Genomic DNA, 22007 nt, shown 5'->3' with positions numbered 1-22007 from the left:
GGGGAAAAAAAAAAAAAAAACCAAAAAAAAACCAACAAAAAACAAACAAACAAAAAAAACCAACACTCAAACAAGCTCATGAGAAATTCAGTTATGAAGAATCAATGCACACACTGAAAGAAAGACCATCTCTTCCCTTCCCCAAAATCATATCTCCAGTAGATGTCTGAACCAATGAAAGACTGATCTCCTCTGTTTCAACATGTCCTCTTCAAAAGATCACTTATAGAATGTCTTTCAAGGCAGAAAATAATAACTTGAAATTCCTTCTGCATTTCTATTTATAAAAAAAATTTAAAACTCACTACCTTAAAAAAAAAAAAAAATAAAAGCCTGACATAGAACATTTTTCTGCTCATTATAAAGAAGACAATTGCTGCTGAAATTGAGTGGATATTAAGGCAGACGAAAATTACTGGGATCCTTAATATTAGAGATGTTAATGAAGGATGTTGCTAATAAAAATCTGAAGCTCATAAAAATGGAATATACGGAGTTCAAAAACAAACTCCAAGTCTGAATTCTTAAGAGATCTTTTCAGAGGGCATTCAGATTTGAGAAGAAAAGAAGTGAAAAGTGCTAGACAGTCATGAAAATGAAGCAGCTTTGTGTTAAGTAAAACACTTCAGGTTTGTTTCTTTGAATTAGTCTGCATTTTCCTTTAGAATTATCAGAGTATTGCCATTTAATTAGGTACACTAGGGTATTTTATTCTTTCAAGGCTTACCTTAAGATAGCCTCCAGACGACACAAGCATTTTACTATCAGGAGAAAATGAGAGGTCGGTTACCCAACCACCATGTGTTGGTTCTCCTTCATCTACAGTAACTGGGGAGCAGAAGTGAAGTAATGCACCTGTTAAAATGTCCCAAATCTAAAAGAGAGAGAAGATTATGTGTATAAGTAAACTTAACAGGAAAAAAAAAAAGTCTCCAGCAAGGAAAGCTGAACTGTATTTTTCTATATTAGAGAAAAAAAACCCTTGTAAATAAGCATTCTACTCAAAGTGATAGAATAATAAAAAAAAAATGAATTCTCCTCTTAGAACTGTATTATGTATGGAGGACTCAATCACACCTGCAATTCACAGTAGAATTATTAGTAAATCATATGAATCAGTTCCTCAGCATTCATGGATCATAGATCTGTCAATATGGCTACAAACTACTGTCTCATGTGGCAAATTTTGCTGTTTTCAACTCCCCGATGTTCACCACAATGCTAACAAATCAGACATGCAGAATACAAGCTATGAGAATTCAGTCTGTGAATCGACTATACATTGAATTAGAAAATAAAAAGCAAGGTTAAAGCAGTACCCTTATTTCTCCTTTGTCATCTCCAGTGGCCAGCAGTTTGTTACTAGGAGAGAAAGTACAGCATCGCACACAGGCTTCATGACCTTTCAGCTCATGAAGAACAGATGAACTTTCAAAGCTCCATATCTAAATGGAAAACATTACAATACAGTGAAAAAAAGGTAAGTTCAAAACCAATTATGACTTCTTTCTAAAAAGGCATTAGTATTCAAAAGTACGTAAGATTTTTTGTATATATGCACATAGGTGTGTGCATTTATGTATGTATTATACCGTAGTCTGCTTTTCTTTTTATTATCTGAATCACACAAGAATGCATCCGCTACAAGTTACTGAAACAACTGCCAGCATATTTTTTTCCTTGGACCATATTCTTCAATGAAACTGACTTATTTACAAGAAAGTGTAAAGCTGTTCATAGAAAAAGGATTCATCAATCAATTTAAAGCTCTATTTTAAAAATCTAATGGGACACTTTAAAAATCTAATGGGGCAGCCCCAGAATATTAAACAGTTCACTTTTTTTTGCAGCTTGCTTCTGAGCAGGAATACCAGAAACTATGGACAGCAGTTTCACTGGAAGTTCCAGAATTTTTTCTTAACTGAGGCTTCCAAATTAAGAATGTCAGGCTATTACTAGATCAACGCAAAGAACAAAACAGTGTTCTGCACAGACTTGTGCATTAAATATGCATTTTATTTGTACAGACGTCACCCAGACAGCCTGAAGTTACATCCAAGGTCAACTGTGAATGACTGTAACAGCTTTAGAAACATGTTCACAGACACAGGAAATTTAATTCTAGAAATACAACAGGATAACTTAAATAATCACTAGTTACTTCATAATAAAAGAAATATAGCATACATTTCAGGACAAATAAGGCATCATTTTTATCTTTGTACAGAAAGTAACCAACCTTTGCAGTTTTGTCAGCAGAAGTAGATGAAAATTTACTACCATCAGGTGAAATAGCACAGGAAAGAACAGCACCTCCATGGCAAGCAAAATCTTTTTCTGTGTTTCCAGAAGTGATATTCCAAACCTACCAAACACACAGGAAAAACAGGTTACTTTTCTAACATTGTAGAAAGGTTAAAAAGCCTGCATCTTTCACAACAATATATAGGAGATAAAACTCAGCTACATGGTTCTAATATGGCCAACATTTTGCTATACTTATTGGCATAGTTAAAATACAACAAGAGTGTAAATCTTACTAAAAAACACAAAATGCAAAATTGTGTCTTAAAAATCAGCTTACATTTTAGGATCAATTCAATAAAATGTGTGTCAACAGAAAGTGCAGGAAATATCAAATGTTAGAAGAGACAGTAAAATCTATTTTATGTGATTTGTCAATTCAGTCTTTTATTTACCTTAACGGTTCCATCAAATGACCAAGAAAGAAGCTTTGAATTTTCCAGAAGTCTAAAATCCTTGATTGCTTCCTTGTGCCCTCTTAGAAACACACATTCACTCAACTGCCAATTCCATACCTAATTATAAAGGTAGAATACTTTTTAAAAAAGATTTTAATGGCAAACAAAACTTAAGAAGAATGAACTAACTGATTGATTTTTAAGTCATAGGAATAATAAAAAGTTCTTACAGAGGTTGCAACTAATTAAAAGGTTAGATATTGAAGATATCCACAGCAGAGATGCTAAAGACTGAGGACGCCATGGTATTTCATAGTTAACCTATGAGAGACTTCCCTATGATACATACATAATCAGATTTTCAAAGTGAATTTGATGCTTAAAATTCACTAGTAATCTAAAAAGAAAAAGCAAAACAATAATTTTCTAGGTACTCCAGAAGTTCTTAGATTTAACTTTAATTATTGCAAGAAATAGACTTCTGTCATCTGGTAGACGTCATATTTTCCACACTGAAATTAACTTTCTTTTATAATTTTTATGTGTATTTTTAATGAAATGCCATTTTGGCTTGCATTTTTGTAATAAAATGACACTTCTATTTTTAATTCAACTATTCACTGAAAATTGAAGAAATGTAATTTTATTTTACAGAAGCTATTAAGCATCAATTTAAACGACAAAGATTTTATAGTTTTCAAATTAATAGGTTTTCTGCATCAAAGAAAGAACAGAAAGGTGTTCAGATGACAATCCTGCAAACTTAACTGAGGCACTGTCCACCAGAGGGAGCTGAGGACCCAAAAGAAAAACTTCCCACCTTAGACCTGAAAGAAGGACCCAAGAGGTGGTGGATGCCCCATCCCTGGAAACATTCAAGGCCAGGTTGGATGGGGCTCTGAGCAACTTGATCTGGTTGTAGATGTCCCTGCTCCTTGCAGGGGGGTTGGATTAGGTGACCTTTAAAGGTCCCTTCCAACCCAAACTATTCTATGATTCTACAAAAAGCTGATAAACTGATCAGCTGTCTGTACTGCTTAATTGACCACAGTGATGGCAGTCAAGCTAGCTTCAGATCCACAAGTTCAGTGCAGAGTTAGAGTGAAACAAACATCAAAGTGGGATGCAGCACATGTATATCAGCAAGTAGGTAGAAGTTGGAACAGATTAGGTGAGTAAAACTGTGCTAAGGACCAGCACCTGCATGTGTTTTGGAGGTTTTACTTCAAACCAGCTCAAGTTTGGTTGTGTGGACTGAATGCTTAATAGTAGCTGGAGCAGCAGTTGAGAAATCCTGTCAGCATGCCTGCAACTGCTTGGCAATGCAAACTAAAGCACAGTAAGCACAAGTGACTAGGACATTGTGCATGTCACAGTCACATGCATTTAGTTCAAAAATGCATCCCTGAGGTGAGCTAAAATGCTAATATAGACACACCAGAATGCTTCTCTGGAGCCCATCTACCTTGCAGAGGGGCAAAGGTTATTAAAATTTGACACTACATTAGTGCAGCCATTCTATTTCTAGCTAGTATCGGTATTCAGGACTGCACTGGACTAAGTGGACACACCAGCCCACTCAGAGACAGGTCTTTTTACCACATTCCTTCAGACAGCCTAAGCAAGTCCACTGACAGACCCATCATATGTAGCCAGTTCTGAGTCGCATGCCAAACCCTTCACTTACACAATCAGAACTGTTGAGTATCGTGTTTGAAAATTAATGTGCCTTTCAACTATCTTAAAGGAGTTGGTGTATTTCTATCATCCACAGCATTAAAAATAGAAATTGTGTAATACTCATTATCACATAAGGTATAAATAAAAGCTACACTTTCTACAGCCTCTTGCCCCAAGATGGAGCAATTTAGAATACAGTAGTCATTTACTGAGTTCACATTATCTATAGTACAAAAGATCTTTTTAAAGAAATTGTAAGTTACACCATAGTCTTTTAAAATCTTTCCAAACCTGTATAACTGAATCATGAGCACTTGAAATGAGAGTCTGACAATCAGAGGTAAATCGACAATGCTGCACGGATGTCCTGTAGGCGTCCCGGGATTTCAGAACTTTCCCATCCAACAACTGTAAGACCTTCACAATGAAGAATGTAATAATTGTATTTATTTTACATACTTGAGGAAAAGGAAAAAAAGAACGTGCAAATTCTTTTTTAAATAACATGAGATTGTAAATATATGATTCTGAGTCAATGGATTGGAAGAACTAAAAATTCATCTTAGCTTAGTCCTTGGTAAAATGAAAATCAGAGCTACATTATTAGCACTACCTTTAAATTATTGTCATTTAGGCATCACTCAAAAATGTAAAAACTTAAACGTACTATGATGAAGAAATGACACTTCTTTAAAAGGCACCAAGAGGGGTGTTTTCCTACTATTTTTAAAATCAAATTTAGGATTTAGTACCTTTATCGTTCCACTCTCTTGTCCAAAAGCTGCAAATTTAAGACCTTCACTTAAGCAACAGCAGGAAATGGGGGATTCTTGAGCTGCTATCTGCATAATAGCACTGTCTGTATTTCCATTGATAAGCTGCAAGATAGGAAGTGAATTAAGTTATTACAATATTTTGAAATTTAAACTGAAATAAATTACAATACAGCACTAAGAATGCTGAAGATTACAGTGTACTAGTTTCAAACTTTGAATTGTAAGGATCAGTTACTTTCATAAACCAATTGCTTTGAAGGTCGGGGTAACTATCTTCACAGAATGCTATCTGAACAGGAAAAGCTTGCAGAAAAGAAACAAATCTCAAAAGGCTTTTTAAAGTTTGTCTGACTGCAGGAAACAGTAACTCAAAATGCTACTCCCAAGTTTCAAAAGCCATATAGTGAGCTCCATGCTCAAATTTACCTTGCCAATCAGGTTCTACAGCTCATGTCAAATGGAGCATAAAATACTTTTAAGTGCATCCTGTAAGCATAACTTTAAACTTATCAGCACACACAATATGCCAAATCTCAACTCTGTATCACCCTCAAAGGGAAAATAATTAAATAAATAAACAAATAAATCTTTAGAATACAATGATTTACAAAGTTTAACTTTAGAAAGCTACCAGTATGAAATGTTTAAATATTAACATACTGCACATCAAAAGGTGACTAGGACCCCAGTTTCGAGAGATTACAAATCACAAAGGGTAAAAACATCACGGCTGCAAGAAAAACTACTTTTAGAGATGTGATAGCAGAGATATACTGTTAAATTACAGTACACACGCTTAACTGTCTTTTCAGTCAATTTATCTTCTTGTGCAAGGGTGAAAAAAATCTATTCCCTTTCTGCAATGGAGTCTTCTCTCATGATTGCACCTCTACAGGATGTCAGAATATTGTACTTAGGGGAGAAAATCTAGAGCACCACTTTTCTCTAGGAAATGGTTCAAGTAAAGTTACAATAGAAATACACTAATCATAAATAAATAGATCAGGTCTATCAATTCAAATGGGTACTAGCATTAAATAGTAGTCACTAGAGATTTTACAATTCAGGAAAATTAAAAAGTAGTGAACATCCTAAACTGCTCTCCACACATTAATAGGTATAGCTCCATTTGCTGTGATTTCTCCCATCTCTTCACTGCAACAGATGCAGCTTCTCTCTTCTCACATATTATTTGTTCACATAAATTTTAGTTTCAACATTGACTGCTTTCTGTTGGCTCAACACCTGAAATCTTTTTATTGACAAGGCCCTACTGGAGACACTTTAGCTCTTTCCACAACTATATTCCCCACTATTCAAGTATTATCATCATTCCACTTAAAGTTTTTTTAATAGGCTAATTTGTTGACAGGATAGACAAAAGGAGGACAGAAAATAGTCAGGAAGAGAGAAAATACAGCAAACAAGAACAAAATTTTCTGCAAAGGAAGCTCTCATTCTAGTAGAAGCTTAGGGAAAAGCTGAGCATTTCTTAGGACTAGAAATAAAGGCAATGGTCATGCTGATTAGACAGGATTACATAGCTTACATGTCTGCCTTCAGACAAGTTAGGAGAAAGGACATGACCCTACACGAAAAGATTATCTGCACAGTGTTCCTCAGTGCAGGGCAGCAGAATCTATTCCAACACTCACTACCTATACACCCAGCAATAAGAATTCATTGCTTTCATGGCCCAGAATAAAGGTTCATTGCTATTCAAATGCTGCTTTAAGCTAAAAACCTGAAATAGCTACCTAACGGCCAAATACATGGCATTGTCCATTACTGCCTTAACACACAATCAGTTTGCGTAAGAAGCATTCTGCAACAAATATGAAAGCGTTTCCACTTTTAAACAGTTACAATCAAGTAGAACCATAATCTGAATGAACTGTATTGCCTTCACTTCAAAGAAAATCCTATCAATTGACTTAATTTGATGTATTAGAGAATCATGATTAACAAAAAAAAAAAAAAAAAAAAAAAAGATGTGCATGCATTTGCTATCATGGAATGGAAAAACATATTTTGGATGTTGGAGGGGTCCACACTAATAAGAGTGCATCCACCATTAGCATTTCCTTTAGGACACAAAAGACCCCATGCTCCCCTAAGGATAAAGGTAGATCTGGGCTCACACCTTTCATTCCCCCAATTTGAGATTATTCCTCCAGCTATTACACAGTAGTACTCATGCATTATGTGCATGTTCTGTGTAACACCCAGTTTATATGTGCCACACACAACTCACTGCTTAGAGGGCCCACAGCTTCCTCAGTCATGAAGAGGAAACAGTTTCGTTCCCCTGCATCCAGCTTTAGTTTCGACATCAGTGTGGAAATTTCTCCTCAAACTTCATTTTTTGCTTACTAAACTAGGCAGAGTTTCTATAAAAATGTTATCATACATTAAGAGTCATCTGCTACAGACTCAATTGATGAAAGCCACAAATAAGCAGTTCTTTCAGTGCTTCCTCCTTTTCTTCTTGAGATTCGCAGACAGCACTGAAATGTATTAACATACTGAGAAATACAGCTTACTTGCAAATGCTTCTGATTGTAAATTGCTAAAATCATTACTTCGTCATTGTGGAACACAACATCTAGTTCGCTTTTTAGCACAGCATCAGAAGACTTGCACACCTTCTTTGTTTCCCAAATCTGTTGAAGAACACAGTATTTCATTAGTTTTTTTTAAAGGACAAGATACAAAACTTGCCGAGTAGGAGTACCTGTAAACCAAAGTCTTACACACTTGCAAGCAACATTGTTTTTTAAATCTGTGAAAATTATGTTTCTGCTATCTTTGTTTATTAGAGAAGGTTGTGCAATTACTATAGTGATTCCAACGGATGAAACAGAACTAGTTTTTCCAGGTTGACTAGCAGACTCCCTTGTGTTTGGAGTCATAGCTACAAAGCCTACAATTTTCTCATCCAAAGAAGAGCATTAAAATCCAATTACAAAAAATACAAAGTACAGATTTCTATACTTCAACTGCTTTCAAAATTCCAAGAATCTAAGTGTTAACTTGGAAGAAAAGGAAAGGTTACTTTGGTAAACTATAGTCCTACTTTCACAGGTTTTAATGAGACAGTACAATTATAGAAATCTATCCTAAATATTAATATGCAAATATATTTAACAATGAAAGTAATATCAAGTCTTCTAGAATCCTCAAAAAGCTTCACAATTCCAGATTCAGATAAAATCTAAAACCAAATAGAAGGGTACAATTACTCTTGAACAGCCACTGGACTTAAAAAAAAAAATCATACAGATATGCAGTAAATGCAGATATACAGTAAATTAAGTTAAAAAGCCAGGTCATTTTACTGTATATCTAAATAATGCTATAATTTTAAAGCAAATATTTAAATTCATATTGGCTATAAACATACATAAATACTAAACATGTATCATATACAATACAAACATTATGTATTATGTAATTTTATAATAAAAAATTCCTTAAATGAATAATTTAATTTTTTATATATGTATAAAAATTCACATTTTTCAAAAAAGAAAGATGCCATCTTACGCGTATTGTCTGGTCATCAGATGACGTCAGAAACAAAGATCCATCTGGCGAAAATGCCACACAGTGAACCCAGCTCATGTGTCCCCTGCAATAGGCTACTTTTGATAAAGATTTAATATTCCATAACTACAACAAAAATGTGAAAGAAGAATTCAAATGGATTTAGATTGCATTTACAGGGAAAACAGTGCAAAAGTAGTAGTATAATTTATTATTATTTCTTCTAGTATTTTCTTACTTCTCATTCTGAAATCAGATGTAACAAGATTGTGCCTGCTTATCATATTCCGATGGTCAGGGAAATTGAATCAGCAGCCTCTGACTGCTGTAATTTTAAAAGATGAGGGGTTAAAAAAAAAAAAAGAAAAAAAAAATCATTCACAGTATAAAAAAAAAATACAAGTTCAACCGACTATGTAGATTGATGTAGATTGTAAAAACAACAACAAAAAAAAAACCCTCCCAACAACTGAAAAAATACCAGTCCCAAAACTGATACTTGTACAGGCTTACTCTAGCTGTGCTAATCCCAGAGTCATTCTAGCAGTTTTATTCCTTTTTAGTGAGCTGTCACATTCTGTGGCAGCATACAGAAGGAGAGGGGGTTTTGGTTAAAGCAATAAGAAGGTCTATACTCCTAAGAGTGACATCAGTAACTTTAAAGAAATTTAGTTGTCTAGTCTTTTTATATAAACATGTGTTCCGTTGTGGAAAAAAACATATAATTTTAAAACATTATTTCCTAATTGATATTTTACATATCAGAAGTGAATAAATATTAAAAAGAATGAAGCACACTGAAAGCCTGCTAAAATAGCTACATTTGTTTTATCTCTGCATACAAAAAAACCTATTAAGACAAATGTAACATTTTACACTACAAACAGTCTTTCCTGGAATACTGTAGCAAAGGCAATCACTCACCTCAACAGAACAGTGAGACAAAGCAACTGCTACTAACTCATCACCAGGACAAAAGTCACAGTATTGGATTGTACTGTGATGGCTTATGATGACTTGCGTTAACAAATCGCATGTTTTAATATCAAAAAGCTGTGAACACATAATCACAATAGTTAGCACCCAGTTTGTATGTCTTCACTATAGACAAAGAGTTTATATGTTCAACAGTGTACATTCTTGAATTTAGAAGGTATTTCTGTCAGTCAACAAGTTTGTTGCCCATATATTTTTACTTTACACAGACTTGAAACCATGTACCTTATATCTGAAACATCTTAACACCCTGGAACTTTATCTTTAATCACCACTTCTAACCAGACGACCTTTAAGGTCCCTTCCAACCCAAACCATTCTATGATTCTATACTACATACTCCTATGATTCTGTGACTCTATTCTACTAGTACTTACCAAAAGCTTATTTTTGGCTACCACCAAAATCATGTCACCATTTTTGGACCAAGAGCAACATTTTACTAAAACCTCCACATCATCTGGTTGCTCATCTGCATTTCTGAAGAAATCTTTTATCTCAATACTTTTCACTTCATTTGCTGAGCGCGCTTCCCAAAGCTGCAATAAAAAGTAAAGGAAATAAACTAAACCTCTTTTTACTGATATGGATAGAGGATACAACAGGGGAGAGGTAACTCCCAATCACTTCTAAGGAAGAAGAGAAGCTGCAGGTAGAATACAAAAAAGCCTTTGCTACTTTCCCCAGTCAAGAAATAGCATTAGAATATTCACAAGCCCAGATAGCTTAGACAAAAAGGAAGAAAAAAAAAAAACAACCACAAACAAAAAACCCACAACCAAAAACCCAAACGAACAAAGAAAACCTCCAAACAAACAAACAAAACCAAAGAAGAGGACTACCCTGTAGCAGAATCCTCTCTCTGGGTTTTTTCCTCATATCATTCCACCTACAACACTGTCTCTTAACAAAATAATAAAACCAAACCCAACATCTGCTCTGCAACTCTATTAAACAAAGTCCACTCACCATGAGAAATCTAGTATACATCTGACTTTGCACCCTAATTTCACTGAGGCACCTGACAAAAAAAATCTACTGAATATTTCTGTTCCCTCCACCACAATTTTCCTTCTGAATGACAACAGCTACAGCAATCCTTCCTTTCCGACTTAGCAACTCCGCAGAAAGTGAACAGTGTTTTAAGAACTGCAATTCAGAAATAGTACAGTTCTGTTGCAACCAAAGGCAATAAAAAGAATATTTACATTCTGAGGAAAAACAAAACAAAAATCTCTCAGTTTTTTTCTAGTGCATACATGAAAAATGGCACATAGAAATCGCTTTTAACTTTTATGTCTACTGATACTCATTTTCAGAGATGACAGAACTTACAATTAATCTAAACATTTATTACTTGAAAAAAAAAAAAAAAAAACAAAAAACCCAAACAAACTAGTTTCACTCCCCCCCCAAAAGTTTTCTTAAAGTACATTGGGAAAAAAGAAAAAAAAAAAAAAAAAAAAAAAGATGGTGAAAAGTAAGGGATTCAAAATGAGACTAGGTAGGATTTATATACAACTACAAGCACCTCAATTTTTTTTTTCCTTGCACTGGACAAGTAATTTCAAAATCTTGCATTAAAATGGGACCAATAATCAACTCTTTCAGGACTTAATTCACTAAAGTCAGCCATACAGACATAAAGTTTTCTTATATATATATGTTGCATTTTATAGAAAAAAATAACATAATCAAAACAAAAAGTTGATTTAAAAATACACTGTGTACCTTTACTGTTCCATCTGTTGAGCAGCTAGCAACATATTCATCATCTGGTGAAAATCTACAGTGATTCACAGAATTTACATGACCTATCATCGTATTTCTACAATACTTTTTGTTCAAATCCCAAAGCTGCATGAGAAATAAACATATAAATATCATCATATTCATGAATTATTCAAAGACAGATTGTTCATGCTCTTCTCAAAATCACGCACTGGTAAACAAAACCTCATTTATTTTTTTTTCCTTAGTTTTACCCACATGCTCATGGACTTTATGCTGTGCCCCAGGCTAACCCACAATTTACCTCCATCTGCTAACTTGCATGAAAACTAATAACATCAGATTTATCTAGAACTAGTTAAACTTTCTGTATAGTGCAGACAAGGTCCTTGAACAGCACAAAGTTACTGAAAATTTCCTCAGACTGAGGAAGAAGCTTCCTCTTCTTTCCCTTTCAACTTTGAAGTTCAGAATTATGTAGCTTACATGTAATAACGAAAATGAAATCTCTCATGTTATTCTTGGACAGTCTGAATATATCACCCTTGCCACATCCATACTAAGAAAGTTAAAAGAACATTCCATATGTTTTTTTGTTTACGGCTCCTCCTCCCCACCCCTCTCACACACACTGTTTTCCAAGCCTATAGCCCACACTTCTCTCTGTTTCCAAATTTCTTTCCCTTCTCCTACTCAAAAAAAAAAAAAAAAAAAAAAAAAAATCATGCATTTGAGTGTTTAAGTGAGAGCTCAAAATAAGAACAGCCACTTACACAACGTTCTCTGAAAAAAAACCAGCTTTTGATTATTGCACCTTCTTCAGTTCTGTTATTCATTACTGATGGAAGTGTCAAACTGTCTAAAAATTTAACCACATTTACAGTATAAAAATGGTCATTTTAAACAAGTCCCTTCTAAATCTACCTGTTCCAAGATGTCAGTCTCAGACAGCAAATGCATCTCCTGAGACATCCAGGAGGTCAGCAGGAAAGCCTTTTCTTTCCACCTTGACATCAAATCGTAACTATGTTTTACCTCCAGTTTACACAAGCACAAGATCTTGCAAGAACTCTTCAGATGGGACTTCACATTACAATTAAAACATCTCACATCCTGCTAGCTACAGCTGGAAGAGACAACTGTCCCCCAACTAACAACCTCACTTCTCACTGTCTACTCCCAACAGTTCTCCTGCACTGGAATTGGACAATTGAGCAGAAAACCAATTCCACCAAACAGATGTTTTTGCTGAGTTGTCTCCTTGAACCATACTACTGCAGAACAAGATCAGCACGTGCACTGCAACAAAGGCAAGAATACAAAGCCAGGGCAGTAGGACCATCATCTTCAGTGCCAGTTAACTATATGATTTGCTTCGTTCTACTCTCATTTGCCCCAGTCTAGGTCTTACTTGATCCCGATTTCCCCCTTCCATCAGATGCAAACTTCAGTTGCCCGGTTTCTGCTCCTTCCACGTATACATACTGCCTCCCAGTCTGAACAGTGATAACTTATTTTGTTGGCGTCCACTTTCATTTCTTTACTATGTTCAATTTAATTTTAAAAAATGTACCTGCTACACTTCCATAATTTTTTTCAGCATCCAGTTTTTTACATTATTAATGTTTTTAATCCTGATTTTCTGCCCTCATTTTTTTCTTATGCTGTTTTTAATCAGTTATTTCACTCCCGTACTCTCCCATTTCCATCCCACCCTCCAAAAGTCTTGCCAAAGCCCTCACCTTCATGCCCTACCAATAGAGGACTTGCCCTTTCTCCTTCGCTGAGCAGAAACACTCCTTCTGTTCTTCCTTGGTGAAATCCAACTAGAGAGTTGTAGTCAGTACTCTTAATCTGTTGCCATCTCTCTTCTACTAGCCTCATTAAAGAACTTTAATTTCTAGTGTTTAAATATACTTATACATCAATAATTATCCTGTTATGATAAGCAGCATGAGAATAATCTCAACCTTTTCCACTTACTTTGATGAAAGTGTCATTTGAGCAGGTGGCTAAAAGATACTGACCACTTCTGTTATTGAACTGGCAGCAATTGACCTGCTCTGAGTGTTCTTCATACACACACCTACACTGGCCTGTTCTTGAATTCCAGATCTAAAGAGAATTGAAGGATGAAAAAGACTTTTAAATATACTTAAAGTACTTCATTTAAAAAAAAAATAAAAAATCTGTAACTATGCTGAAATACAGGTAAAGCCTTAAAACATTCTTAATAACACCTCAAAAATATTTTGAAGATAAAGGGAACCCATACATATTTGCAATTAGAAACAAGAAGTTATGAGTCACAACAGATTAGAATACTGAAAAATCAAAAATTCCAAATAATTCACATGTAACAGGAAAAACAAAACATGAAAAAAATAATTATGGATACATTAATCTCATGTTATGGATAGCATTGGACTTACACGTTATGTTCTACTTAAAAAGAATAATCTGATAATACAAGTAAAATAAGTGGTAATTCTGTAAGTATGATGTTAGCATTAAGCATCTTTTACGCTATGTAACAAGTGGGGCTTTTCTGTTTGTCTGTTTGTTACGTAGTGAATTATCCACATAAGATTTAAGACACTTAAAAAAACCTTTAGTCTTAAGAATCTGCTCTGCCTGAGTTAGTTAAAACTGAAATTATAATTATTAATTTGAAAAAAAAAAAAAATTGTCTACTCTCCGTTTCCTCACCTTCACTTTTTTATCAGCTGAACAAGTTGCTACAAATTCACCATCTGCAGAGAAAGCGCAACAAAGTATTTCATCATCATGGGCATTTATCTCCAGAAGTCTCTCTCCACTTTCTGCTTTAAACACCTAAAACAACAAACAACAATATCTTATAATTCACATACAATTTTAAAACATAAATATAAGTTTGTTTTCTCTCATACAACTCTCTTTATATAAGCTCTTCATAAAATTGGTTTACTTTTGAAAGCCTTTATGATTTCATGGAAATTAAAATAATAATTATAAAACTATTTAAACTGAGCTTCACTTTTGTGAACATGATAGAAATCGTTAAGGAGAGAAATAGTGACAACTGATTTTTAAAAAATATTTCTGTATGCAATTTGTGTTTCATTAATTAATGTTTCTACCCTCACTCTTTAAGCCTAAATCTATGGTCTTTCTGTGTCTTTTTCAACACTAACTGCAAAACACTGTATCTATTAACAAAATCTAAAGCATTCCTAAAACTATAAATTTCAGGTTTATATATACATCATATTCTGTGGAAAGTAAGAATTTCAGTAGTAAGTGATGATTTGGGGAACAAACAAGGAAAAAGTAGTAGTGAAAAGCTGTCCAAGATGACAAAAGTTTCAGCCTGGAGCTAGTCATAGGCAATACAAGGACAGGGGAAAAGCATCACATATTGATCGATTTCCAAAAATTCTGTGTTTTAACTTTACAATGGGGGGAAGGGGCGGGGAAACCAGGTCTCCTTTTCCTCCTTAGGTTATATATTCTTAATTATTAAAACAAATCACATTGTGTTCTTTACAGCAGCATTCAGAATACTACAATTCTGAAGTTCCCATTTTTCCTTTCACTTTTTATTGCATGAGAATATCAATGACAATTAGATGGTTGGTATTAGTCCAAATAAGAACAAAAATACTGAAGTAACAGGAAATCTAAATCTGCAGAATATCTGTTCTTAATCCAGCAATTATTTTTTCTATTTTACAGAAACAGTAGCCTTGAAAACTGAAAAGCTCAGGCCACTATTAGAAAAAACACAAATAAATTCAAATTTAAACAATAAAAAAAGGATTATTGCTAATTTTCCTATTACTTCTTCAACAAAAGTTTAGGTTAAAGGAAATTGCAGTCCAAAGATCTAATTTTTTGGTGAGAAAATCAAGAGAAAAATAAGCAATCTGCAGTCACAATAATGAGGCCATTAAGTACAGAAGCCCAGCACAGTAACTTCAGCACAGCATAAGATGAGTACATCCACAAGGCATCTCCTCAAGTGGATGCCATGATCATAATACTGTAGAAGCCAGCAAATAAAGGAAATAAAAACAAAATAACAACACATTAAGTAGCCAAATGAACAGCAACTAAGCACTACTAGTATTACTACTTTAGTTCTCAACTTATCAAGCATCCAAAAAAATACCAAGGGCTTGCAGAAAAGTTGTTCTTCTCCCTTACCTTTGGCTGTCTGGAATATGGATACCTTACCAGGTTACTGGCTGGCTGACTGCTAGTTTTCTTGACAGCTGGCTGGCCCCTCTCCAGGCAGACTGCTGGCAGATTTGTATTAGTCACTTTCCTCTCTGTCTCCCCTAATCCACTTCCTAAGCACTTTGGGTCCGTTTCCAATCTACTACTGTCCTCAACTGCAGGGGTTCATTTTTCTCCCCAGATTTATTTATTTTGCATAAGATGATTTACTAATTAAGCACCAAAGTAGCATAATGTCCATTACCATCCCATAGAAACAGTAAAGCTGTAACTAAAACATCTTACTGTTTCTCAGTTCTATAGAAGGTCTACTGTGACTGGAAACAACACTTTAGCAAGCAAATATTAAATACGCTGGGGTGCGTGATCTAGACTGTGAGCTCTTCCATACCATTAAAAGCCGTCTCACATTCACATATTACACCGGTCAGGTTATAAACCCTGAAATCACACCGTTTACCTTTTAAACTAGAAGATAATGCTTACTATTGTAAACATGCTACTTGATTTTTATCTAATAATACATTCTTTTCAATCATTTTTCTCCAATATGTTCTAGATCTCTAATATCTCCACATAACAGCAAAAGAAAAGCGACAGGACTGTTAATAAATGTTGTCAAAGTGGTACATAGCATCTCTTTTCACTCCTGCATATGTATCTTACCTGAAGTGTTTTATCAGCTCCACATGATGCTATTCTTTGTCTGTCCTTAGAAAAGCAGGCATGGTAAACTGCATCTCTATGTGGTCGAACAACCAGACGGTAGAGGTTTTTCAAGGACTTTTTATTTCTATAGGGTAAGAAAGTTGATTTTAGATGAGCAGAATTTCCTACTGCCTTTTTATTATTCAAAATCCTCTATAAAAAGATAACACTTTTTCACACATCTTGAGCAGCAAGCTTTGTAACAAACAATCCAACCCACCCACTATATCTTACCTCTGAGCCTTTACGCTGAAGTAATAAGGGAAACGCAAATTTCAACATTCACTCAGAGTTTTTATTGCTTAGAGATCAAGAAAGATAATACGCACGCAAAAAATTAACACTCTATATGCAAAGCTGTTGCACTGCAAGACACAGCCTTCCTAATAACATTTTAATGATCTGTGTTACTTCCAAATACAAATTTCTTTCTGAGAATTCTTGTTCTCCTGTAGGTTCCCTCTCAAGCTTATTCAAGAACATTGATAAATTTGTTTAGATCTTGATAAATTTACCTAATTTACACAGCAGTGACTCAGTTCTTATCACTAGATATTTAAATAAAATTGATAACTATCACTGCATTTCAATCAGAGATTTAGTACAGAATGTAACACACCTTAGATGACTCTTGCCTCACTTTAACAAAAACTTAGAATTAATAGCAATCATAATCATCCTGTTTAGCCAGATCTTAATAGAGAAAGCTGTCACTGTAATAACATGATTTTTGGTGATGACTAGATTGTTACAAGATTATTTTTTTTTCTAGAGTCAAAATGAAGCAATGTACTTCAAGTCTTTATCATTACCAGTTTCAAATCTTCAGGCTTAGCATTTAAATAGTGGGTAAAACATCTCAAATAAAGTAGCTGTATTTTAGAGTGAAAGCACTTTTTCCACTGCAAAATACTGACTCTAAGCCAACTTTTTTTTTTTTGCATATTTTAATGAAGCTAAAATTGCTGGTCAAGACAGTAGTGTATTCACCTACATATCCTACAAATTATCTTTAGAACCTTGCCCTAGGATCGGAGACAACAACATTAATCACTGTTCTGTTGACTTCAGTCATGTTCTTCAGCATAAGTCTCCCATATCCAAGGTGAAAGCCCTGAACTGGCCGGAGACTGACGCTTCTGAATTGCTTAACTTCTGAGCTTTTTGTTAGAATTCTGTTAGCTATGCAAAATTAAATATTCAAAGAGAAGAACTAAGTTCAAGTATACCTGGGTTAACCTACCTGGTTATTATCCTAATTACCTGACAGGGAGTCATTCTGTTTTGTAACCACCAAGTACTACAGATATCAGAACAGAAACATCAAACAGAAGACTCTCATAGAGACAGTTGACTAGTTGACTAGTCAGATGACTACTGGACTATGTGGGAATAATGTTTACATATGTATACTTTTTATCTTAAAAAACTTCCAAAAATATGAAAACAGAAAAAAAAAAAAAAAAAAAAAAAAAAAAAAAAAAGAGAAATTTCAAGATTGGGTAGAGATTACAAAGTCTTTTAGTATTTCCCATCTCACTACTTTAAAAGATTTTCCAAGTTAACACAAATGCTCTCCATTTTAAGGTGTACATTTCACTAGAAAAACCTAAAAACATACTGCAAGGTACTTAATACTTGCACTACAATTCTAACTTTTAAAAAAAAAAAAGTATTTAGAGAAGTTCGAAAGTGTCTTATTTTCATCTTTGTATAGTTATTTAAAAGGACCACTGAGTATAGAAGTAAATACATTCCTCTATTTATTTCTATACAATTGTTGCAAATTTGTGGCCTTACATATCATATCCAGAGTTCCCCTCCTCCCACAAGTTCTCAAAAATTATTTCAATTTCTTTACCCAGAAAAAAACACAGCAATTCTTAAAAAGGTCCTTATCTTAGCCATATGTTGTATTTAGTCATACATTACATGATTTTCTTGGATCAAAGGATCAGCATATCAGCTGATGGACTGCAGCTACTTACATCCATTCCAAATAAAACACTCCCGTTTCTCTTTGAGCATGTAGCTTGGCTTGTTGATACACCTCTGAAGTCTCTGGTTGACAGAGACCCAGTTGTATAATGTCAGGAAATGGTTGCCGTCCAAGAAGATGCCCATTTAAAGACAGAAATTCCTGGAAGTTCTCACGTACTGTGCTATCCTATGTACAAAGCAAATAGTATTTTATAACATAGAAAGTGGATTTATTTCCTAAGTGCCATTTGCTTTTTAAATTTTCTATACAGCTAATATTCTTACAAAAGCACTTAGTTGTATTTTTCTATTTAGTTCTATTACTGAGTACATATCAAAGACTGAAATATTTCATTATCCCATTCAGGAAAGCATATTACCTTTACTTTTCAAATAAAGGATATTGGCAACAGTGATTTACTTAATAAGCAGTCAGTGTGAAATATCAGAAAGATAATACCAACTGACCAAACTTCTACATCTCAAAAGCAGAGTACTATATGTACCCACCATCAGTTATTATTGTTCACCTTAGTTATTGAGTTTCATAGTCAATTATTTGGGCACACACTGAAGTTACAAATAACACTAAAACTAAAAACTAAGTTGTCTACATTTTTCTCCTCTCCAAGTTAAACTTCGTATCATTTCTATGTCTTAGTTTTTTAAGCTTTCTATATATCTCCCATATATACATGCATTCAATAAAATGCAATTAAACGTGGAAAAATATATTTGGAACAGACTGATCATTTACCTTTTAGTATCATACCTTTTGATCCAGGACTGAACTATATTCTACATATTCATGAATCAGATGAGCAGGCCCTACCAATTCTGTTTTAGCTTTAATCCAATCTAGAGAAAACATAAGATCACGGAGTTCCTACAAGAAACACAAATTTAAGTTCAGAGCATGAGTTCCACAATAGATTCTACTTGAGAAGAAAAAAGAAAAGCACAGAAAACTCAGTAGGTATTTAATATGCTTTGTCACAACTGTCTCCAGTTAAAACTTAGGCAATTTCCTGTAACTTACTCAACCACGTATGAAAATTCTGGGTAGAGGAGGCTAAGCTTGTTATTTTAATGGAAAAACTGCTCTTTGACACAGCTAGTCAGAGAAGGGATGGGGATACAAAGCAAATCTTGATTTTTGTAGCACAGAAGACCTGGTTTAAGATACAACTCTGAAAAAGCTCCTTCTAGTCCAGTCTGGCAAAGATCTCTCCGCTAATAGTGATCTGCTGTTCTTCATAACAGATGCTGAATTTGAATGAAACCACAAGATCTGTTATAGTTGCACTTAAGTTAAAAATGAGAAAGCTACTTAAAAGGCAATCAAAAATAGTAAATAGAATTATTATAAGAGAATATTTCAGTTGGAAGTGACCTACAATGATCATCTAGTCCAACTGCCTGACCAATTCAGGGCTGACCAAGCTGAAGTATGTTATTAAGCGCGTTGTCCAAAAGCCTCAAATACTGACAGGCTTGGGGCATCGACCACCTCTCTAGGAAGCCTGTTTCAGTGTTTGATCTCTCTTTTGGTAAAGAAATGCTTCTTAATGTTCAGATTAAACCTTAACATCCTTCTTAAATTGTGAGACCCAGAACTGCACACAGTATTCGAGGTGCGGCCGCACCAATGTTGAATACAGCAGGATAATCATCTCTGTTGATCAGCTGGTTACGCTGTGTTTGATGCACCCGAGGATGCAGTGTGCCAGGGCACACTGCTGACTCATACTGAGCCTGCTGTAAACCAGCACCCCCAGATCCCTTTCTGCTGGGCTGCTCTCCAAGCACTCCTCTTCCAATTTATACTTGTGTTTGGTGTTACTCCATCCTAGGTGCAGAATATGGCATTTGGACTTGTTAAATTCCATCCCATTAACCATTGCCCAATGCTCCAGTCTATCTAGACCCCTCTGCAAGGTTTCTTGTCCCTCAGTAGAGTCAACAGCACCCCTCAGTTTGGTATCATCATCAAACTTGATAATGGTGTATTCAACTACTGCATCCAGATCATTGATAAACATATTGAATGGAACTGGGCCTAGAATTGAACCCTGAGGAACACTGCTGGTGAGCAGTTGCAGTCAGCAGGGACCTCCCCAGACTCCCAAGACCTTCGGAAGACGATCGAGAGCGGTCTTGCCATAACATTTGCTAGCTCCTTCAGAATTCTGGGATGAACCCCATCAGGCCCCATGGATTCATGAACATTCAGCTGATGCAGCCGGTCTGTTACAATTTCAGTGTTCAAAAATGGAAAATCAGTGTTCCCACACATATCGTCCTTCAAGTCAAGGGACCAAGCAGCCCAAGGTCTGTCAGTATTATTAAAGACTAAGGCAAAAAAGCTATTGAATGCCTCTGCTTTTTCTCCATCCCTATTAGTCAGATGGCCATCTTAGAGACAACACGGCCCAGGCTTAAAGTATATTCCAATTTAAAATCAGTATGTACTGCAAGGATTAAGATATTATCATGGTTAAATGAAGAAAAATAACACCTCTCATCTTTATTAGCCTTCCAGCAAATAAAATCATGTCTAAATAATGGGTTTTCAAAAAAGTTTAGAGAAGATTTCTTATCAAAGTTTCTTCGAAAGGAAAAGAAAAACACAAGCTACATTGATACAAAACAAGAAATCTTCTCAAGAACTGGTTGAAAAGACAAGATATGAATAGTCTTCATAACAGACAGTGATTATCAGTGGAGTTCCTAAAGGACTCTATGTTGAGTGTTTACCCACCTGCACAAGCGCCTGGGAGAAGAGAGGTTCAAGCAGGAAAAAGCCTGGGTGGAAAGGCAGGGGTAAGGGTGGGTTGAGAAGGGAAACAGAGGACCCTGGTGAGAACTCACCTTCTGCATGTTGGCACCAGCCATGTGATACGCTAGAAAGTTATACCAGTACATGCAGTCCTCTTGAGATGGAGCAGGCGTATTGAGTTTGTAATATTTCTTGTACTGATTTACTATGTTTTTATGTAGCTCCTGCAATGTGAATCAAAACACACTCTCAGTTAATACTATAAAGTATGGACTGTTTTCAGTATTGAGAAATTATAATTACATTATTAATATTATATTATATATAGTATTAAGGAATATTATTATTTCTCAATTGTAATACATCAAAAAAAATGAAATAAGAAAAGCTTACCTTCCAAAACTGTACGCTTAACCTAACTGATTGCTTAAAACTTCTCCAGAAACATTCTCTGGATATTAAGACAGAAAAGCAAGCTGCTAACCTTCCTTCTTAGGTTTAGAACAGGTATCAAATCACTATTCACATTAAATGTGAGTAGCCAACAAAAAAAAGACCCTAACATAGCTAGATCTAAAGCAAGTCTAAAAACTTGTCTTTCCTTCATATCTACTCTTTCTGCCCTGTCCTTCAGAGGAGATAAATTCATTGGGTCCAACTTATAGGTCCTCTCCCTGCAAGTATTGTCTTAAATTGAAAAAAGGAGTAAAAAGCACTTCTCTGTATTAAAGCAGAAACCTCCTATTCTGGCGGGGTCTTGATGCCTTTGGAATCATCAGTGGAACATTCCATCTCTGCCTTTGCCAGAGAAATAACGGATATGGATTCTTCTGTTAAAAGACCTGTAAATGTGGTGCTTAGGGACGCGGTTTAGTGGTGGCCTTGGCA

General features: G+C 35.0%; 1 protein-coding gene across 2 annotated transcripts in view; it reads right to left on the bottom strand.

Moving 5' to 3' along the window:
* Window positions 1–22007, bottom strand: part of APAF1 (apoptotic peptidase activating factor 1) — a 34814-nt gene that overhangs the window by 4045 nt on the left and 8762 nt on the right. Inside the window, exons 10-27 of one of the 2 annotated variants that reach the window (XM_086750734.1) lie at window positions 21212–21343; window positions 19113–19226; window positions 18349–18527; window positions 16319–16445; window positions 14141–14266; window positions 13415–13546; window positions 11432–11557; window positions 10078–10239; window positions 9629–9757; window positions 8705–8830; window positions 7702–7821; window positions 5135–5260; window positions 4674–4799; window positions 2700–2819; window positions 2240–2365; window positions 1320–1445; window positions 728–874; window positions 89–277 (exon numbers count right to left, since the gene is read on the bottom strand). In XM_086750734.1, the coding sequence (XP_086606860.1) occupies window positions 224–277; window positions 728–874; window positions 1320–1445; window positions 2240–2365; window positions 2700–2819; window positions 4674–4799; window positions 5135–5260; window positions 7702–7821; window positions 8705–8830; window positions 9629–9757; window positions 10078–10239; window positions 11432–11557; window positions 13415–13546; window positions 14141–14266; window positions 16319–16445; window positions 18349–18527; window positions 19113–19226; window positions 21212–21343 (2298 nt within the window). In that variant the 3' untranslated portion in view covers window positions 89–223. Of the gene's footprint in view, window positions 1–88; window positions 278–727; window positions 875–1319; window positions 1446–2239; window positions 2366–2699; window positions 2820–4673; window positions 4800–5134; window positions 5261–7701; window positions 7822–8704; window positions 8831–9628; window positions 9758–10077; window positions 10240–11431; window positions 11558–13414; window positions 13547–14140; window positions 14267–16318; window positions 16446–18348; window positions 18528–19112; window positions 19227–21211; window positions 21344–22007 lie in introns of those variants that run through there. The other variant, XM_086750729.1, reaches the window with a different exon arrangement.

The sequence above is a fragment of the Chlamydotis macqueenii genome, chromosome 1, assembly GCF_036417535.1.
Source record: "Chlamydotis macqueenii isolate bChlMac1 chromosome 1, bChlMac1.mat, whole genome shotgun sequence".
Taxonomy (NCBI): domain Eukaryota; kingdom Metazoa; phylum Chordata; class Aves; order Otidiformes; family Otididae; genus Chlamydotis; species Chlamydotis macqueenii.
Note: the sequence above shows the minus strand (reverse complement) of the source record. Positions and strands in the feature narration are given on the sequence as shown.